Here is a 21,971-nt window from a genome sequence, read left to right on the forward strand (position 1 = left end):
TTAAAATGCAGACTACCAAATCTGAAGGCAAATTAGCAACACGTTTCTGCTCCTCTGGCCGTGGTCCCTGGACTATGCAGCATTTTGTTAAAAAAAAGCTTTGAAAGCAGGAGTTTTGTTCCTCTTTGCATTGAAAACATCCATTAATGCAAACCTCTCCAACTCCCTCAGCCCTCAGCGTAATTATCCAGACACAAAGGCCTTGCCTTTGCATTAGAAATGTGTTAGCACATGGTGCTTAAACATGTGGTAGAGTCCTAGGGTGGACCAGGCAATTGTAGTTTTCACGTGTTAGCTGGTCAGGAAGCTCAGGGCCTCTTGGGTTGTGCTGAGTGCTCTCAGCTGCCATGGACTTCAAAGGGAGTTTTTGCCTAAGTAAAGGCGAATGAAAAAAAACTGAGTAAGGAGCTCATGATTTGGTTTAAAAAAGTAAAGAGTTATGTTTTAATAGTCCTGACAACATTTCATTTTACAGATTGGAGGAGTAGTAGTTCTGGAACTAGTGAACATGCTAGATAGCTTCCTACTTACATGCATAGAATTGTGATAGCTTTATTCCTGTAGTCTATTGTGTGCACTAATTCAACCTGCTGGGACTTCAGTGAACGGATGCACATTTGTCAGAACAAACAAATGTTGCTGTATGGCTGATTTTAGTTATTTCCATTACATACGATGCCTGTTGGCTAACTGTCAACATAAACACTACATTCTGTATGAACAATCAGGTTTGAATATATCAAGTAGAAAGGGGGGGTTTGATGGGACACAGTTTGCTTCACTGGATAAGGCAGATAATTAGTAGTCAGAAAATCTGGGTTCTAGCCCTGCCCTCGAAACTTGCTTGCTGTGACTGTAGAAAACTTTTCTGCACCTCATTTTCCCCATCACAGAGTGGGGATAATGATGCTTACCATCCTTAGCGCATTTTGAAATCTCTGCACAAAAAAGCACTTTAGAAGTGATTATTATTATTAATATTCATTATTATATTTTCCCATCTATATCCTATTTTGGGATAGAAGAAGGCTCAAATCCTCATATGGGTCAAATCCTGAGGTCTTTATTCAATTTTTGCTCAGCTTTTAATGCAGCTTTTTAAATTCAATGGTGGTTTGCTTGAATAAAGTTTAAGTGGCAATTGAAAAAGGACCTTAGTGTTGGGCCCATACAGTACATTCAGGCTGCTTCTAATGACAACCTGCCATATGGTTCGTTGCCTTCTTACTATTTTTCTCCAGTGTTGACCTTTAGGTAGTGCTTCAACTTTGCTTGTTGAGTTGACTAGAGGATGATCTCTTTACCCACAACCACTAACCTCAATGCTGTTTGAGTTTGATGCCTGGATATTGCTCCCTTCATGAACTTCTGCAGATGCTTCTGCCTTCACAGTCCATAGGAGATATTGTTTATCTAATTCCCATACCATCAGATATGATGCTTCTCACGAAATAGCCTGGTCTAATGACTGTCTGCTTTCCAACATTGAATCCCCTTTGACTTCATGTTCAATTGCAGATCAATTGCACTGACACCAGATTAATAGTAAAATTTTCTGTACTTATTGTTTATTAGCATCATCAAGTCCATGCCTATCAAATGCTCTGTGGGATGCAACCAGTATAATCAGTTTGCGTATGCTGCTGCATTGGCCCACAGCTCCTTTTTGGATTCTAGAAACTCTTCTGAAGTCAGTGGAAATTTCACACATAGAACAACGGGCACAAAAGAAGGAGCTGCTGCACTTTGTTGGCAGGGGGCAGGAGAAGGCCAGGACATAAAGGTCTCCTACGCCTTGTGCATGGGCTAGGAGATACTTTGAAACACTTGGGACTGCTAAGAGTAATCACTAGGTTTGATTATTTAATACACACCAAAATCTTCTTTCTTTGTGTGCACAGTGTCACACAGAGGGCAGGGTAGGTAAATTGGAGGAGCACTAAGAGGGGTGGAGCAAGGCTTCTCTGGGGCCAGGAGAGAAAGGGAGGGTTGTTTATTGAAAATAAAAGAAAAGCAGAAAAAAACTTACTAATCTGTACTACCAAGATCTATGTGCTTTATGCATTAAGTAGCCTTGAGGTTAAAAACAACACAAAAAGGCTCTTCAGTACAAGAAAGTGTTTACATATGTGTTTGCACAGTATATAACACAATGGGACCCTGATCCTGAATGGGGCTTCTACAGTGATATAAACAATAATAGTAGGAGTTACACATGCACATTAAAGGGCAGAATTTGGCCCTAAATCTTTATTTCATTGTTTTACAGATCAGACATAGAAATTCAAAACAGCTTTCATTTTGGAGAGAAAAATGTTGTATGCATTAGTTTCTAAATGATATAGACTCCCTACTACCTCTGCATATTGAAAAAAAATGAAAAAATACTTTTTCATATACAAAATATGTTTGGTTATATCAAAAACTGTTATTAAAAGGAAACACGATCCCCAGAGCAAGTTATTCCTAATGCTGTTTTCACTTGAGTAGTTTCCAGATTATCTTTCTTTCAGAGTTGTGGGGGGTGTAGGAAGCTGGGTTCACTGCCCATTCAGAGGATGCCAGGGTTCCAAGCATTAAGGCTAATATTGTCAGAAGTGTGGAATAATTTTGGATGCTCTGGCTTCCTAATATTTATTTGTCAGAGGTGTCAAACACCTAAATCTCTCGTTAAGTTGAACTGGAATCCTGGGTGCTCAACACCTCGGAAAATCAGCCTATAGGCATCTCAGTTTGGGTGTCCAAAAAGTGAAGCACCCAAGATTAATGGACACTGTTGAAAATTGAAGACACTGCTAAACCTCTCTAGGCTTCCCTTTCCCCATTTGTAAGATGGGGATAATAATATTTATCCATTTGTACAGTGCTGAGGTCCTTGATCTATAAAAATGCAAGGTTATTATCATTAGTAGTAATGTTATAGAGAGAGAACAAACAGCTTAGAAGCCCTGTATTTACTTTCTTGGAAAAATAATGGATTCTGACTTTATTTGCATAGTTGTTTAATTTCTTTCCTTACACATTTTCTACCAGAGCTCCCTGTATGATATTGTAAAATAATGAAATCTAAAGACACTATGGATTATTGTATTGGTATGTATGCAATGTTTAATGTAAAGTGGCTTCATGCAGAGAACTGAAATGAGACACAGATGATTCATTTACACATTTATTTACTAGCCTGCTTATTCTGTCAGACTGAAATGGAGAACAATGCCATTCATTTTACAGACATTTGACATAAATCAAACAGGTATTTTGATGTTGAACAATTGTACAGACTACCACATGCATATTAATATGTTGATTGGTGCAGAAATATTTAGTTGATTAGCAAAATCTAGTATAGCAACAAAAAAAAAATCACATTTCCTTTTTTATGAGGTTAAAATGCAGCTGATATGGAGACATTGATACGAATACCATTAAATGTGAGAAGTTATTATGCTAATGGTGTAAGGTGGGGAGCTGAAAAAAAGTAAACTATTATTAAATGGTATTATCTGCAGAAAGAAATAAAATAAAAAAATTTCTAGTAAATATAATAATAATGAAACAAAGCATGTTTGATGCAATTACCATTGCAAAATGCCCTATGTTATAATTCCCAACTGCACCCCAAGACAAGCAACATGTGAAGCAAAAGCAGCAAATTCTCCCACAACTCTGGGGCATTTTGTAAAGGCAGATGATTGAGGTTAGACAAGACTTATCACATTATGCCTTTATTGTCGAGCGACAGTTTTTTGTAAAGAAAGAGATATGTTGTTAACAGAGCGTTTTACAATGAAATGCTGCTAATCCTGTAAAATGGAACAAGGTGAGGACACTACTATTGTGCCGAGAGAACTTGAAAAAATACTTTTGTGCTTTTTTTTTCTGCAGCATTCAGAGCATTCACAAAAGAATACAAAGTAAAATTCATTAAACTCAGTAAAACTAATTATTGTACATATTACTGTACCTAATACAATAAATAACTTATAAAGATGAAATAATACATATTTTAGTTGATATTTACAATGATCTTAAAATAATAGGTTATGTAGTCAACTCTCAACTTCTTTGTACACTAATCCCTAAATGTTTCATTTTATGTGCATGACTCCCCTTAATGTTAACAGGAGTTAGATGGCTAAAACTCTGCATAACTCTTTGAAAATACGAAGGTATAAATCCAAAACTCTGCCCCTACCAAATGTGCCCTTGATTGTCCCACAACAATGGTTTTTATTTTTCCAGTTTGCAACAAGTGATAGAAACTGTTTGGTTTGCCTCAAGTCACAATAAGTTGCCCAATTCTTCAGTTCTACACAGGCAAAACTCCCATTGGCTTCCTTCCTAGAGCCTGCAGGAACAGGAATAATGACCCAGATCCTCAAAAGGTATTTAGGCACCTAACTCCCATTGGGCCTAAATACTTTTGAGGATCTGGGGCCAACATATTTTGTTTTCTGAACTTCTAGCTCAAGTACCAGTATAAAATATATGTGCTTCCCCTTGTAATTGTACAAAAGTAAACGTCATTTTTTGCTACATTTCAGATGGGCACAAATATACTGTCCAAGGGCCTGATTCTCCACCACTTTGTGTAGCTGTTTAAACTTGTGAAAAGTAGGTGTAATGCACCTCAGGCCTGAGTCTGCTCTCATTCACACCAGTGTAAACGAAGAGTAAGTCTACTGAAGACAAGGAGGTTACATGCTAAATGTATGGCCACCACAGGATGCAGTCACCTGCCCACTCCATTAGCTCCACCATTGCCTACCATACCAACTCGGGAACATTTCGCACCCAGTTTGCATGGGTAAATGATTACCGAAGGTCCAAAGTACTGGAGAATCAGGCCTGAAGTACCAATATCTACTGTCACATGATCAAACCGTTAGCTAATGTCATACATGGGCTTCCTCACTTCACTTGGAATAACTAGGAATACAGGTGGTGAGAATTTCACTTTCGCAAATGGTCAAATCCAACTTTTCTTACCCGCAAGTAGTCCCACTGATTTCAAATGGTGCAATTTGCATGAGTAAGAGGTGCAGGACCGGTCAAGGACTGCAGGATTGGCTATATCCCTGAAAAGTGATGGTTGGTATTCAGATATCTTTCCAGTTAGAGCGATAAGACTGTCTTCAGTGTCTATACTGCAATTAAACACCTGTGGCTGGCTTGTGTCAGTTGATTTGGGCTGGCAGGGCTTGGGCTGCTGGGCTGTAAAATTGCAGAAGAAGTTTGGGCTTGAGCTGGAGTCCAGAAAGAGAAGTGTGAGGGAGAATTTGATACCAGCCTTCAACTACCTGAAGGGGGGTTCCAAAGAGGATGGAGCTAGGCTGTTCTCATTGGTGGCAGATGACAGAACAAGGAGCAATTGTCTCAAGTTGCAGTGAGGGAGGTAGGTTGGATATTAGGAAAAGCTATTTCACTAGAAGGGTGGTGAAGCACTGGAATGGATTACCTAGGAAGGTGGTGGAATCTCCATCCTTAGAGATTTTTAAGGCCAGGCTTGACAGAGGCATGACTGGGATGATTTAGTTGGGGGTTGGTCCTGCTTTGAGCAGTGGGTTGGACTAGATGACCTCCTGAGGTCTCTTCCAATCCTAATCTTCTATGATTCTGTGACCCTATGAGGGGGCAGGGTCCCAGAGCCCAGGCTCCAGCCTGAGCCCAGATGTCTACACCACAGTTTTACAGCCCCACCGCCTGAGCCCCATGAGCTCAAGTCAGCTGACATGGGCCAGCTTCAGGTGTTTAATTGCAGTGTAGGTATACAAGTGTCCTTTGATGACACTGTAATTTAGGATACTCATTTTGTTTTAGTGTTCATGCTGAGCCTTGTTCTTCCTTCTGATCACTGTTTGTGACTTCTATTGAAGTCAATGGAGGATCTAAGTGTTACCTGAGGGTAAAATTTAGCCCAATGAAATTAATAGCCCAGACCACTCTTTTGTTCATCAGAGACTTTATGAGTGTTTACATTAACCGTAAGAGTACAGACAATGCATAGAGTGATGAAACATCACTATGAAATTTAATTAGCAGGTTTGGGCAGCATAATGTTTTATTTTGAATTAGGTGAATTAATTTATTAATTAATTTATTAATTAATTAATTCTCTGGAAAATTTTAATTAAGAAGATCAGTATTCATTGGTGTGTTAGTCCCCATCTCTACAAAGGGATCAGCATGGTCCTCTATTAGCCCTCATAAAGGAAATTAAATACCAAAATAATCATTAAAGCAATAATACAGGGCCATATGGTACCACTGATGTTTTAGAAGAAATCCTCATTGAAGCTAATGGGTAATTCTGCTTAAATCAGTGGGACATTTCCCAAAGGTATTCTTTACACTCCCAGCAGAGGAAACACACAGACATGTCTGTTACTCCACCCTTGACTCACCCCTTTGTACTAGTATTACATCTCATATGGTATAACCATGTTCTTTGGGCTGAGATCAGTGTTCAAGAAGGCAGCATGCGATGCAACCAGTATTACCAACTTCGCCTAATCTCTGTTCCCTAAGCAAAGTGATGGAGAAGCTGGAAAGAGTCACCTCCAGGAACATTTGACCTGCATTAGAATCCTAGATCTTTTTCAACTAGGGTTTAGACCACACACTGGACTGAGATGGCTTAGGTTGATGATTTCCTCTAGTCCATGGACAAGGGACAAACATCCATACTTATGCTGCATGATTTCTCAATAGCTTTCAACAGTCAACTAAAAATTGCTTCTAGTATGCCAGAAAGACCTGTGAGGGATGAGCAAATCCACTGAGCTTCTTAGAATGATCATAGAGGGTGGTGATGGGAAATTGCACCTTTGCTGCCACAGGCCTCGCTTGGGCAGTGTTGCGAGAGTAGCCTATCTTATTAAAAATATATGTAAAACTGTTTGGGGAGAGCGTGTGACATATAGCCTCAAATACCAACAGCTAGAGATGGCATCTAGCACTGCTTGTCCCTCAGATCAAATGCTAACAATGCCACCTCCTATTTACCCTGCACCTAAAAGAGATTAATGCTGGGATTAAAAGCTGCTATCTGAAGCTAACCTCTGAGGAAATGGAATCATAGAATCATAGAACTGGAAGGGACCTCGAGAGGTCATCTAGTCCAGTCCCAGGCACTCAAGGCAGGACTAAGTATTATCTAGACCATTCCTGACAGCTGTTTGTCCAACCTGCTCTTAAAAATCCCCAATGATGGAGATTCCACAACCTCCCTAGGCAATTTATTCCAGTGCTTAACCACCTGACACTTAGGAAGTTTTTCCTAATGTCCAACCTAAATCGTCCTTGCTGCAATTTAAGCCCGTTGCTTCAGTGGGAAAGTGACAGTGGGAAAGTGAAAGTGGGAAAGTGAGTCTCTCTGAAAATCTATCCAAAACCTGCACATCAGCCTCAGGTGAGTGGATCTACCAGCATCAATCATATAAACAATCAATAGCCTTGGAATCATCCTGGCATTTTTACTGCTCCGATATGCACATATAGCAATTAAAGACTTTCAGAAACACCAGCTTCTATTTATGCCTTTGCCCCAGCCTATTGTATGCTGACTTTGCCAGGGTTATACTGCTCGACTGCTACAATGCATGTGTTAACAGGAAATGAGGGCAACAGCTTTGAAAGAGCTCTGTCCGGTTCAAAGCGTGGCAAGTATCCCAGTGTTCTGGACACTATAGGGGTTCATCCCTGAATAGAGGATGAAATTTAACTCCCTTCTTCTATTATACTGAGCATGAACCTCCCTGTTTGCAAGACAAAATGCAAGACTTCTCCCTTCATGATAAATTTCTTTAATAAATAAATAATAATTAATTTCTCTATATATTTGCACAGCCGTATCTGCCATTTGGGGGTAATGGGAGGAGAACCAAAGTTCAACAAAGAGACTTTACTGTGAGTTTATTTTTCAAGAAAGTGTTCAAATATTATAATAAGCATGGTGTAAATGTCCAGGTAGACAGACTAGGTAGATGGAGACATAATTCACTGTTTTGAGACTCTCAATGAAGAACCATAGGAACTGCTGTACAAGCACTGTAGGAGAGTTAGGGTCAGAATTAGAGCCTTAATGCTATATTTCATATCCATATTTTCTCATTATCTATGTATAAGACCAACAGATTTTTTTTTTAATTGACAACATGCCTTGTTGACTTACAGTTTCTTTGCCTTTCTTCCCCCTTTATTGCATTTTCACTTCAATAAAGTGGTGGACCTGGGCTGGCTACTGTGAGACAGCCTCTTTCTGCCATTGTTTCATTTACAATGAAATTAAATCTTTTCATTGCCATCAAAGCCAAGATTGTGCATTCGTGAAAATAAACATGTAATCAATTAGGGTGGGAGCCTCTATCAGGCCAACCTGCAACTTTCCTCATTGACTTTGCTTGCAGTTTGGCCTGATAATGACAACAGAATTGAGCCCTTGTGGCAAAGCTATTTTAAAAAGGCAGTAGCATAAGCAGTTAATGAACTACTATGCAAGCACAAGAACTTCAAAGTTCAAACTATTTTAAATGCAATATTCCATGAAATTCTTAAAGAGTCTAAACATGGTATTCAGAATTCTCTCATTTCTAACTCATTTTGCTTGTAAACATAACTAATTTCTATTCTATTTTCACTTATCTATTTGGGATTTAGTTTCAGGATAAACATCATTCCCAATAGACATAAAGAACCTTAAACAAGCTTCTGATCCATATTTATAAAAAAACAACCATTAAAACATGCCAATGTTTTTAATCTACAGATGATATCTATTGTTAATAGGAACTAAGAAACCAATTACTGCTTTGATTTAAAGATTTGAAACAAAAATACAAGGTTTTAGAGACATATTTTTGCTTATGTAGTACGGCAGTAGAAATAAACAGCTGTTCAGCTCAGTGGCTTTGGTATTGTGTCTGATGGCAAACCACCGCTTTAACTTGAGCAATGTTTGACTTCTAAGCCCAGTTGTGAAATGAGAATGCAGTGCATTATATTGCCGCATCAGCATAAGGGTTCACACCTTCTATGAAATGAAGTTTAAAAGGCTTTTGGTGTTTATTAAAAAGGTGTAGTTGCTTTACACAAATTGTGTAGTGCAATAACTTTATTCTCCATATTATATTCTTAAGCCCATATGTTTCCCATATAACCATAGTTTGCCGTATGTATTTACTTTGCACTTTGTGCAATATATCACTTTCTGCCTCTCCTCTGGAACAGTGTCATTTAGACAATCAGAAAACGTAAATCTCTTTTAAACATGTAAGTTTGGCTCAAACGTGGAAAATTAATTACAACTTTGATTCAGAATTTTGAAATCAGTGTAAAAATTTAAAAAATACTCTTTGCCTATGTTTCAAAATCATCTTAATGAATGATCTTCATGTTCCAGGGATGCCAAGAGCCAGACTCCAGTTTCAGTTGCCCGGGTGTGCGTGTAAATCTGGAGTAACCAGAGTACCAGAGTCGCTCTGTTTCTACTAGTATAGAATCTGGCCCCAAAACTCTAAAAGGTCTCCTTCTATTGTAATATATGGCAAATGGGAGCAGACTTGGGTCTGAAATGGCTCAGAAGTCTCAGCAAAGCAGAAAAAAATGTAGGTCAAGTAGTTTTGCATAATTTTAAAGGGATTAATTTTACTGAATCAAATCACCCAGGACCATGCTTCTGATGTATTCTCTGTTGGAGGAAGAGACAGGCCCAGTCCTGCAGCCTTTACTCTGGTCAATATTTTAATTTGGAGTTTTGTATGAGTTAGGTGTTCAGGATTGGGCCCCTTGTTTCTAGGCTAGGCTGGAAATGCCCACTGTGCAAGCCTGTGTTCCTGGAAATATAATTCAGCATGATCAACACTGTGCTACATGAACTAGACTATCATAGAAAACATTTCTAAAGCCTGATCCTTCTTCCCTCAGAAGTTCTAAAATTACTATGACTGTTATTAATGAGAACTACATTGGCTTTGCCTGTTCAATTGCAAGCTTCTGTGCTTCTCTGAACATGTTTCAAATATGATGGCCAATAAGGGCCTGGTCTTGTGATCTTTACTCAGTCAAAGCTCTCACTGATTTTACTCGGGGCCAAATCTCAAAGTCCTTACTTTGGTTTTATTCAGCCCTTATTTGGCCAAACTCCCATTGGTTTCAATGGGAATTTGCCTGCACAAGGCATGAGGGCTTGATTCTACACCCCCTGAGTTCTCAATGACTTTACTAGGAGCAGAATTAGGCCTTGACAAAGGACTGATTTAACTCAGGGGAGTTTTAAGGATTAAAACTCCAATGAGCGCCATATGGTCAGACTCCTGCTCCTGTACAGAAAGCCACTGACTTCAAACGGGCTCTGACCATGTTCAGAGGTCCACCTGTGTGGAGAACGTTGTGGCATCAGAACCGTAGACCTGGGGGGGTTTGCCTGAACAGAGTCATTAACTTGAATGGGAGTTTTCCCTAGGTTAAAACTAAAGGACTGGGCTCCATTTGGACAAAACCTGGTTTTCATTTTGTTGGCTAGAACCTAAAGGCAGATCAAATAGGATTGTGTGATTTCATAAAACTGTACGTAGAAAATACGGACCGACCAACATTTTAGGCATATAAAATGGACTGGCATTTAGTCTTAGTCATTGAAAATATCTACCAGTAAACAATACAAATAAATATAGAAGATTTAACGACTAGAAAACATTCAAGAGATAATTTTTAGAACAGTGAAACAAATGGTTGAAAAGTATTCAGCAGAGTGCCATAGAAATAGGTAAAATTATATGTAGCAATAGAGTTACCTGGACTGCAACTAAGGACAGAAAGTGCATTTTTATTTTGAGAAGTAATGACCAGACACTGATTGGGAGAAATGATATCGTATGCCAGGGTTTCAAATCACACAAGAAATCACACAAGAAACACTTGGACTCATTTCGGTAAAAAAAAAAAAAATGTCTTTAAAAGACCAACAATTAAAGATTTTTCTATTTTAAACCAAGGAACTATGCTGTGCTTATTATTTGTTCCAGCCAATTGAACAGGTATTTGGGGTTCTATCTTGCAGCCCTTACATGGGTGAGACCTGAGTAAGCTCTGCATGATCAGCTCTGTAGTCTTTTGGGGAAGGCAGCTTTGTAACAAAAATGTCCTCTCTTCTAAGAGAAGTACACCATGGACTGGATTGTCCCACTCACTTAAGAGAGGGGCAACTCTGTTTAAGTGAATGAAAGCACACGGCTGGATCCTCAGCCTCCGTATATTGGCCAAGCTCCACTGAGATAAAGAGAGCTATGCTGATTTACACCAGCTCTCTACCTCAAGCACTTTTATGGCTCCCATTACCACAGCATGTCAGAGCCTCACAAGCTTTAATATATTTTTTATTACAATACCCCTGTGAGAATTGTTCTTCCCATTTTACAGATGGGGAACTGAGATACAGAGGGGCTAAGTGACTTGCCTAAAGTCACACAGGAAGTTTGTAGTAGAACAAGGTATTGAACCTGGGTCTCTCAAGTACAAGGCTACCTTCCTAACCACTGGAAAATCCTTCATCTCAGGTAAGGAGCTGGCCCACACCATAGCAAGACCACTGTCAGTAAGAAGGGAATCAGGCTCTATATTTCTGAAGTAATCAGAGGAAAATATCAAAATAAAATTATTTGTTTTTCACAAGGAAAAATATTGGCTAGTTTACATTATTGTGAATCTGCTTATTCATCAGACATATGGGGATTTATGAACTGAAAAAATCTACTAGATGAAGCATGTATTTACAAAGATTTATTGGCTCTTTAGTACGTGTAATATTGGTACTTGATAAGAAAAAATGAATAGCTTCATTCATGCAGGAGCTTCATGGGTGCATTATAAGCTAGGTTTGGGTTCAGCATCTTTTTTTTCCAAGGCTGAGACAGAGCTCAAGTACACCCTAAAAATAAAGATGCTTTGGCATTGGGGGGAATGGAGTGGCTGATATTTTTCCTTTAATTAAATGCTTTTTTTCTGTTGATCCATGGAGTGGCAATGGCAACAGCCTTCAAGATAACTGCTCCTCTGACCTCCAGCTGGAACATGGGCACCATAGTTAAAGAGAAAAGAGAATTGTAAGTTAAAGGGGGAAAATGCTAAAAAAGGGCCCTCAGGAGATCATCAAATAAAACAAAAGAAATACAAAAATTCTTCAGCAAAAATAAGAATTGAAAAGAATTGTTTTGAGAGTGAGAAATCCTTGGATATAAACTGTTTCATTCTTGATGGCCATTTAGCCCTATTTATTGCAACGGCAATAATTGTATGGTTTGTATTCTTATTTGATGATGGGGCATTGTTATAAATTAGGAAATTCTGGCAGTGCTTATATAAAATATCAAATGCTTCAATTCTGGTCATTAAATCTTTACTTTTTCTCAAGAATCCTTCATTTAAATTACAAATGCAACAACAAAGTTTGTGCAAATAAAAAATGATTTACAGCACAGATCAACTAAAAATACTGTAGTCCCTTAAATAAACAGATATACTCATGAGCTTTTTAACAGAAAGCAAGATATGTGAGATGCTTTAAGCAGAAGTTGCAATTTTGCAACATAAGTCTGTACAAATCCTCCAGGCAATGTGCTGTGAAGGAAGTACCTGTGTCCCAGGAAACTTGATGTCCACAGATCCTTGAAAACAGTAGCTCTCCCCCCGACCCCAAACTATTTACAAATATATTAATTTGCAAGCTCAAAGCACCTTGTTTCACATCATTATGAATGCATGCATTGACTTTTAATCCTTTCATGTGCAAATTCTAAAACTCCTTGTAACCAAGAGAAAAAAAAAGTTCAGAGTTTAAAATCTGTCTACAATCATAAAGTGAAAGGATCAAAATGTCAGACTTTGCAGAACACTGGCTCCTAATAGAGGTCTCTTTATTTTACTCACTGTTCTTGAGTCATTTTTTTCTCCCCTTTTGTTTGTTTGTTACAAAAAGCAGTCTTGGAACTCTTTACTTAAACAATACGTAAACTAAACAACTCTTCATGCCATGCAAAAATAACAATTTTATGCACTTTTTTTTGTTTTTGTTTTGAGGCTTCCATGTTTTAGTTCACAGGCATTGCTAACTGTGGTTTTAAGAAGAGTTTTTTTTATTGCTTTTGTGACTAGTCACATGCTGGTTTCACGTGTGGGACAATAACCAGGTTCTCCTGGATTTGAATGAATTTCTGGGGCAAATAAATGGTTTTCCATTTTGTAACTTTCTTGGTTACTGCCCTTCTTTACTTCACTCCCAGCATGGTAAATGTCTTGAGTACAGTTGTGGCCCATGCTTTTGGGTGAAGAAGAGCTGACTCTTGGCTCGTCTGTTAAATGGGTGCCATCACTGTGTTTGTCCCCAAAGCAATTTGTTTTGATATCCTGCTGCTTTTCGTGTTTTACACCAGTGATCTCCATGAAGTCTTCTTCTTCTTCAGTGTCTATTTCAGTAAAGCTTCTCTTCTCCTTCGAAGGGAAAGTGAAAAGCTTTTGTTTGGGAAACAGAGGGGATGATCTTTTAGGAGGTCCCTGGCAAAGCATCGAGGCATCAGCACCCAGCATGACGGGTCTTTCACCTTGGGGTGAATTCTCTTCTAAAAGAATGGTGCTAATATGCTGAGATGTAGACTGTGTAAAGTCCGCTCCTGCTGTTACTGGCAATGGCCTCACAGTGCTTGGTGGAGTTTGTGGAGCACTGCCTCTGTTTTCCTTGAAGTTAACTTTAAGGGATCTAGGTTTTAATGGATTGTTACCTTTTAGAGAACTTTTGGGGCTTTCCATGGCACTGTCAAAACGCAAGTGACCATACAGGACAGTTTGGGAGCCACAACCATCGTTGTTTGCAGCAGTGTCAATTGGCTTATAGTCAAAAGTGACATCTCTAGGGGCAAACGTTTTCTCTCTTGTGAGTGATACAAATGGAGAACTCTTTGTTCGTTGGTTGTCCTCTAGATTAACAGAGTCACTCGGGAATCTCATTTGCAGGTGAGAGCCAAGGTAAGGAGGAAGGGGTGACCTTTCTGTTTCTGTGAAGTCAGTTGCACAACTGGTGAAGCTATCAATACTAGATGTGCTTCTCATGTCTGTTATTACATCTGTATGTCCAGCTGGCAGCTGATCTCTCTGCCCAGTGACCTCTTCCATTTCTATTTCTTCCTCATACTCAGGTGGTTTTGCTGGCTGATCTTGGTAGCCAGCATTAAGATTAAGCTGAGACTGAGTTTTAGTAATTTCATTATATAACATCTCTAGTTTTTGAGCACTCAGGTGTTGTGGGCTGGACGCAGCAGCAGCAGCATTATTCAATTGCTCATGGGAGCCCTGCTGACTAACTTCCTGATATTTGTTCTCAAAAGACTTATTTGAACTTGTTTCAGACATTGTCCTTCTGGCCCACTTCCACCTGCTCGGAGATAGGTGGTTATCATCAGGTGTATCCTTTGAACTGGCTGGATTGCCAGGCTTTCCTGTGTCCACTGCTACGTCAATGAGTTCCATACTGCGTGCAAAAGCATCTTTCAGGTTCATGGAGACAATGCTTCCATTTCTTTTAGCTCGCTCAAGGGCCTCTCTTCTTTTAATGGCCTTTTCCTGCCGTTTTTGCTCCTTGTAAAACTCAGAGAAGTTATTCACAATGATTGGTATGGGCAGGGCGATTACCAGCACTCCAGCAATGCAACACAGTCCTCCAACTATTTTTCCGAGTAGAGTCTTAGGATAAATGTCACCATATCCTACAGTGGTCATAGTGATGGTAGCCCACCAAAAGGATGCAGGGATACTGGTAAACTTCGTAGCATCTTCATCCTTTTCAGCAAAAAACACAAGGCTGGAAAAGATCATTATTCCCATTGCTAAAAATAATATCAACAAACCCAATTCATTGTAACTCCGCCTGAGAGTGAAACCTAAAGACTGAAGGCCTGTTGAATGCCTGGCAAGTTTAAGGATCCTTAGTATCCTCATAATACGAAATATCTGAACCACACGCCTGACGTTTTGGAACTGCAGCACACTTTTGTTGGACTCTGTGAGGAAAATGGTGACATAATATGGCAAAATGGCCAGTAAATCAATCACATTTAATGGACCTTTGAAGAACTTCCACTTATTTGGTGAGGACAGGAAACGCAGAAGGTACTCCATAGTAAACCAAGCAATACACACAGCTTCAACATGTGCTAACTGGGGGTTGTCATTTGGTTGTCCAAATTCATCTGTTTCTTGAAGCTCAGGTAGTGTGTTGAGAGACAAAGCAATGGTTGACAGAACGATGAACAGAATGGATACAATGGCCAAAATCTGTAAAACAAAATAAACAAGACTCTGGTTAGCAAACCATCCTGGATGCTAAAAGTAAAGGTATTTGTTAGTGGTTGTTTGTATTCTTTTAAAAATGTGTTAAGTGCTCCAAATAAAGTCAAAATTATCTAAAATTTTTCTTTTCTTTTTTTCCCCTTTCTTTTATTTGATTTTCACAAAGAAAAACTCTAGATTTACCCACACCAAGTCAAATACTGCTTCTCTTACTGACTCCAGAGGGTCTACTTATGAGTAAGGTAAGCATGATTTGGCCTACAATTTTAAAATAAAAGGGTTGGTGATATTCATTAATTCAAATGAACTCTACAGGCAAAGAATACAAAATGCCACAGTTTCTGTAATTACATTAAACATTCATCTTTTAGCATTCAGCATTAAATGTAATTATTTTAAACCTTACTCATTGGTGAGAAACTGAATGGCTGATTGTGATGGGGTGTATGACCCCACACTGGGCTTGAAGGTGTTAAAGGGCTGTACTGGGCCCAGATAGCCCCACCTCTCCAGACCTGCAGCGCATGCTCCAACTGAAGAAAGAGTTGAAAAGGGAGCAACCCAGCTCAGAAGGAGGGAGACTGGGGAGGAGGACAGACTTTCCATGGAGGTTCTTGACAAGGATGCCAGAGAAGCCTTCCAGAGGGAGAAAGACTATGTGTTGAGCCTGGTTGTGGCTGATGGTTTTGGTTGCCTTTTCTTTTTGCCTCATATCAGACTGGAGGAGAAAGGCAGACGGGAGGAAGTGACCCACGGAGGGTAACTCAGAAGACACCTTCAGGGGTCAGACACAGTTGACCCTCCTAGGGTCATGGGTCAGAGCCTGGTTGAATGGGTGGGTCCAAGCTCCGCTGCCAATGACCCCTGTTACAGGAGGGACATAGACCTCCTGCCACCTCAGTGCACCTCTGATTAAGAGAAGGACTGGACTGCAAATCCTACTCACAGAGAGGATGGCACTAAGGATGGCAAACACTAGGCCTCCTCACCCCACAAAGCACTCTATTAAACTGATTAACATGTTCTGAAATTAATCATTCAGTTTAGTTAATTTAATAAGTCATAGTGCACACATCTCTCATTTCATCACATATACAATCAAACATCAAGTTTTAAACTAGAAAAGTCTAAACAAGGAAAGAAAAAGAAATGCCTTAAGAGCCTGATCCTGCACCACTGTGAGGCCTATGACAGTTTGGGTGCACTTAAAGAATGAAGGAAATGGCCCTTTGATTAGGCAAAAGCTTGGTTGAGAAGTAAAACCTTATACAGTAGTCTGAAGGCAAACAAAATCAGGTTCTCACAGATCACTGTATAGAACAAGTTCCACGGATTGTCATCTTTTACAAAAAATGCCTTGACCTCAGTCTAAGGAGAAACATTTTGCCATTAATTTTAACGGGAAACAGGCATTTCAATGTCTTGTAGCATTCATTTTGTCAGGAATATCTGGTCATTTCCCTTCAGATAGCTAGCATTATGATAAAAGAACAGAATATATTACAGAATTTAATGGTTCTAGCATTTAGTTCAATTATTTGTAAGATAAAGGAATATGGGCAGCCTTGAAATTATTTATGAACGTTTAACAGTTATGAGAAACAAATCTATAGAAGTATTTTATTTGGAAAAGCATATTTTTTTTAAAAAAGCCGTAAGTAACTCAAGGTTTCCATTAGAAGTACTAATGTTAATTATTTTCTACTTTACTCTTTAATTGATGCTCAGTCAAAGAGCATTTGTTCTCATTTCTCAGAAATGGTTCATTTAAAACCATCTTTTGATGTTTGGTGTTCTTCCAAAGACTCAATAAGGCAGCCAGAAGTGCTCTAATATACAAAAAAATGTGGAGTGCAATATAGCAATATACAAATCTGTCCTACATATGACAGCTAACTCACTGACCCCAATAGAAATAAGAGGTAGGGGGCCATTGGCTTGGGCTAGCTCATACTTTGAGAGGTACATCACTCTTTTCAAGTTGGGCTCTAACTTATAGCAGACTCAGCTCTCTAAACACAAACAAAAAAGGTCACAGAGGTCTGAGAGTCATTCCCAGACATAATCCCCATTTTTTTTCAACTCAGAATAATGTAGAATAAACATACAAAGTAGAACCCATCACACATGCTTTGGAGTAACCCAGACAGGTATGCTTCTCTCCAAAGTCTTTCCTGTCAACCCTCTTCCTTCTGAGGAGAACCATTTATATTAGGGCAATAAGAGCCATCTACTTGTGCTCAATGAATCCTGAACCATCTCTTTTCATCTTCCTTCGACCCACAGTCCAAGCAGAGGGAGGAAAGAAGCTATGCTCTAATTAATCTGGGCTGTATGTGTCATTACACCTCTATTTAGGGCATTGCTAAGGGCCTTTTCTCAATAGAAAGTCATCCCACTACCGACTCAGGGAAAAAAAGTGAACATTAGCAAACTGCTACAGGATGGCAAGAGAACGTGGAAGGGATAACATTGCATAGCCAGGTACCAATAAGTGATCCTGGAACTGAAATCCTTCATGGCCTGAGGTCAGTTATCAAAGGAATGGATTCCCAAGCAAATCATATTGCAGTGCAAGCACTCCTCACTCAACTGTGAGACATGCTCCAGCTATGTTAGAATATCAGGTTTCACTGTGTAAAGGTTTGAAGCCTACATAAAGCCTGGGGTATTGCACATACCTCAGCATCCTAGAATAACATTGTTGTAGCTTGCACATCCTTGGGTTCTATAAAATATTTAATAACACTATAATTTTATTTAAAAAATGTGAAGGAAAAATAAATACATAATCAGACTTCATATTGCAATACAGAATGTAATGTAATACAGAATATAAAGAGTAATATATGAAATAGCCAGTAGTACAGGGCAGAGTTCTATTGAGGTAATACAATCATGAAAGCAGCATTTGTCTAATTTGTCATCAGACTTGGCTTTAGTTAGGGGATGCTGGCCAGGATACAGGGGTTATTTCATGCACTTTTCAAAACGTGCAGTAGGACTAGAGAGGGGAAGATCTCATCTGAGGAATGGGTGACTCTGAAGTACAGGGGTATAGGGGTAAAAATCAGGACAGGGAGTTGGGGTTAATAGGAGCCTATATAAGAAAAAGCCCCAAATATCGTGACTGTCCCTATAAAATAGGGACATCTGGTCACCCCACTTATAACACTGCACTGCAGTGTTAGCATTACATACAAGAAAAAACCCTTTTCTAGGACCTGGACACATGACCTTCTTGTCCAGAGAAGAGAGTGCAACTTAGTGAATCAAGGTGATGCTCCCTGTTATCTCTGAGTCATTTATTTTTGGTGCCCGTTGCTGGTAACATGCAAATCCTGTGTTCACCAGGTGTCTCAGTAAGAGTTGAAAATGCACATGGAAAGGCAGATTTGCAATATGGTAGAATTATAGTTGTCAGCTATATACCTGTTCATATTTTTGAAGGATGTTTAGTGCAAAGGAAATAATTTTGGTTTTCTATAATCATAAAATCATAGAATTGTAGGACTGGAAGGGACCTTGTGAGGTCATCTACTCCAGCCCCCTGCACTCATGGCAGGACTAAGTACTATCTAGAATGTCCGTGACAGGTGTTTGTCTAACCTACTCTTAATAATCTACAATGACGGAGATTCCACAACTTCCCTAGGCAATTTATTTGAGTGCTTAGCCACCCTGCCAGTTAGGAATTTTTTCCTAACGTCCAACCTAAACCGCCCTAGCTACAATTTAAGCCCATTGCTTCTTGTCTTATCCTCAGGGGTTAACAAGAACAATTTACCTCTCTCCTCCTTGTAACAACCTTTTATGTACTTGAAAACAGTTATCATGTCCCCTCTCAGTCTCCTCTTCTCCAGACTAAACAAACCCAATTTTTTCAATCTTCCCTCATCAATCATGTTTTCTAGACCTTTAATCATTTTTGTTGCTCTTCTCTGGACTTTCTCCAATTTCCCTACATCTTTCCTGAAATGTGGTGCCCAGAACGGGCCACAATACTCCATTTGAGGCCTAATGAGCTTGGAGTAGAGCGAAGAATTACTTCTTGCTTACAAGAATCCTGATAATACATCCCAGAATGATGTTTGCTTTTTTTGCAACAGCGTTATACTGTTGACTCATATTTAGCTTGCAATACACTATGACCCCCAGATCCCTTTCCGCAGTACTCCTTCCTAGGCAGTCATTTCCCATTTTGTATCCCAATTGATTGTTCCTTCCTAAGTGGAGTACTTTGCATGCAAGAATTTAAAGTTTTTATTTCATTGGGACTTTGCAGTGTAATTAAAACTGTGCATCATTCCACATGGTATGTTTTAATTACAGGGTGTCCTCGGACTTATGACACCCGACTTACATTGGACGCCACTTATGACGCTTTTCAATTGACTGCCCATTTTGCCCTTACGATGCTTGTTTTGCTCTTATGATGCTAGATTTGTATAAAGTTCCTGTGAAATCACTTCCTGGTTGTGTTATACTGGTATGGAGCTGGAAGTGGTCACTTCTGATTGGCTTTGAGGCAGCAGGATAGCTTGTTGAGTTTTTATGTTTCTTTGAATGCTGTTTACAAAATACAGTGTCCAGTAAATACATTGATGTTGCAGCATTAGTCATCTATAATTCATTTAGTACAAATATCTGGGTTATTGTGAAAATAGTCTACCAAGTCTTGGTGCAGGAATCAATCCCCCCTTCATACCATTGATTCCTTTGGGAAAAGCGGTTTGGGCTTACAACGTTTCAACTTATGATGCAATTCTAAGGAACGAATTGTGTCGTAAGTCCGAGGACTCCCTGTATTGCAATTAATTAGATTTTACAAGTCATTAGGCAAAGCCTGGCAGGGGAGCAATAGTAACAGCAGCAACTGTCTACACAAGAAAGGGTTTGCCAGTATAGCTATACCCTCCCAGTGGAGATACAGCTTATACCAGCAGCAGTTCTTTTGCCGATATACCTTATACCAACAGCCTGAATAAAATATGCTTTACCGGCAAAATGTATTTTTTGCTGGCATAACTGCACCTATACTAGAGCTTCTGCTATGTTGGGTAGGGGTGTGATTTTTTTATACCCTTATCCAACATACTATGAGGCAAAACTTTTAAGTGTAGACCAGGCCTGATGGAGACGAGTGAAAGTGAGAGGGGGAACAGCCGAGCCCTTTGAGAAACAATGCCCTAGAGGTTCAGAGCCAAGCTGCAGCTAAGCTTACGTGTCTCCTCCTCCAGGCTCCTTGCCTCATACTATTTAGTGTTGGAGTGGCTGCACAGAATTTAGGATTACTGAGGGAAATATCTGAGATACGGCCGGGCCACTTGGCCAGAATTTTGTGATTAATTAGGAGATCAAGTAACCAACCTACATAATAAGGTGTCATGTTTAGCATTAAATGAGTAGGTGCCATAAAAAACAGAGGAACCTATGAATAGAGACATACATTTACCGTACATTTTATCCTTTTAAAAGGCTTATTCATTTAACATACCCACACGCATTACAGGCACATATGCAAGTTTTCACACACAAACCTCATTATTCTTGAAATTTGCTTTGGTTCTTTCTTACGCCACATTTCACTCTTGGAAAACCTACTCTCTCGCTGAGTAGTTTAGAACAGCAGCACAAAAGACATTTGAAACAGCATGGCAGTTGAACTATAATTCAAGACAAGAAATAGTTTACTTAATTTTTTCTTTCTGTGTTAAAAATGAATATCATCCATCGATAAAGTGTTAATGGCAACTGATACTATTTAGCTACGGCTACAAAAATAAAATCTCATTCTGTGTTTTAAATATTTTCTGCTAGCCTAATGTTTCTGAAGTAATGTGTGCACAGAAATTTTTTCTCTGTAGACCAATACTTAAACCCTGATCGTGCTTCTATTGAAGTAAATAGTAAAACTCCCACTGATGTCAAAAGTGCAGTATCAGACCCTTAGTGGGATTCTGTAGATACTGAAGCTTCAATATTCTTATGGCAAGAATTAGCAGCAATCTGTAGGAAATTTGATAGATCTCCAATATTAAACTGCCATTAAAAACTGGCTTTGTTCCTAAGCATCTAATTTACTCGAACTCATTGACCATTATTACAGTGACATAGAAAAACGTTGTTTTTTTATTATACAAAATCTGAAGATCATTACATAGGGGGTACAAAAAGAAAGGAGGAACATAAAGGCATAATGTAATAGGCATTCTTGCATTCCTCTCACTCTGCAACAACCCTTTTTATAAAATTACTTCTGAGGTCACTCTCATTAAAACCAAATTATTGCATGAAGTGGTGGAAAGGACACACTAGATCCAAACTGAAATGCAGCCTCTGTGTCAAGAGAAAATCCAGAGCTGAACTGAATCAGTCAGTATAGGAAATCAGCTTAAATTAGTTTAAATTTGCAATTAGATAAAACGAGATTAGCTGTATTATCCCCTTTGATTTGAGTTCCAGTTACACATTTTTTGTCTGCATCACACATACAACCATCACATTTGGCATCTTTTTGGGCACAGAGAGAAAGGACCGAATGGGCACAGAAACCAAATCTACCCTTTTATCCTCTGGGAGGGAGTTGATGCACCCCTGGGGGAGGGTTTGGCAAATCTGTACTTCACTGCCCT

The 21,971-nt window shown here is 39.2% G+C and overlaps 1 protein-coding gene across 1 annotated transcript in view; it reads right to left on the bottom strand.

The window, feature by feature from the left end:
- Nucleotides 1-12,504: 12,504 nt before the first annotated feature.
- The window catches only part of KCNB2 (potassium voltage-gated channel subfamily B member 2), a 299,120-nt gene continuing 289,653 nt past the window's right edge, over nucleotides 12,505-21,971 (bottom strand). Inside the window, exon 3 of the mRNA XM_073330851.1 lies at nucleotides 12,505-15,321. Coding sequence (XP_073186952.1) covers nucleotides 13,150-15,321 — 2,172 coding nt within the window. The 3' untranslated portion in view covers nucleotides 12,505-13,149. The remainder of the gene's footprint in view (nucleotides 15,322-21,971) is intronic.

The sequence above is a fragment of the Lepidochelys kempii genome, chromosome 2, assembly GCF_965140285.1.
Source record: "Lepidochelys kempii isolate rLepKem1 chromosome 2, rLepKem1.hap1, whole genome shotgun sequence".
In the NCBI taxonomy this organism is placed as follows: domain Eukaryota; kingdom Metazoa; phylum Chordata; order Testudines; family Cheloniidae; genus Lepidochelys; species Lepidochelys kempii.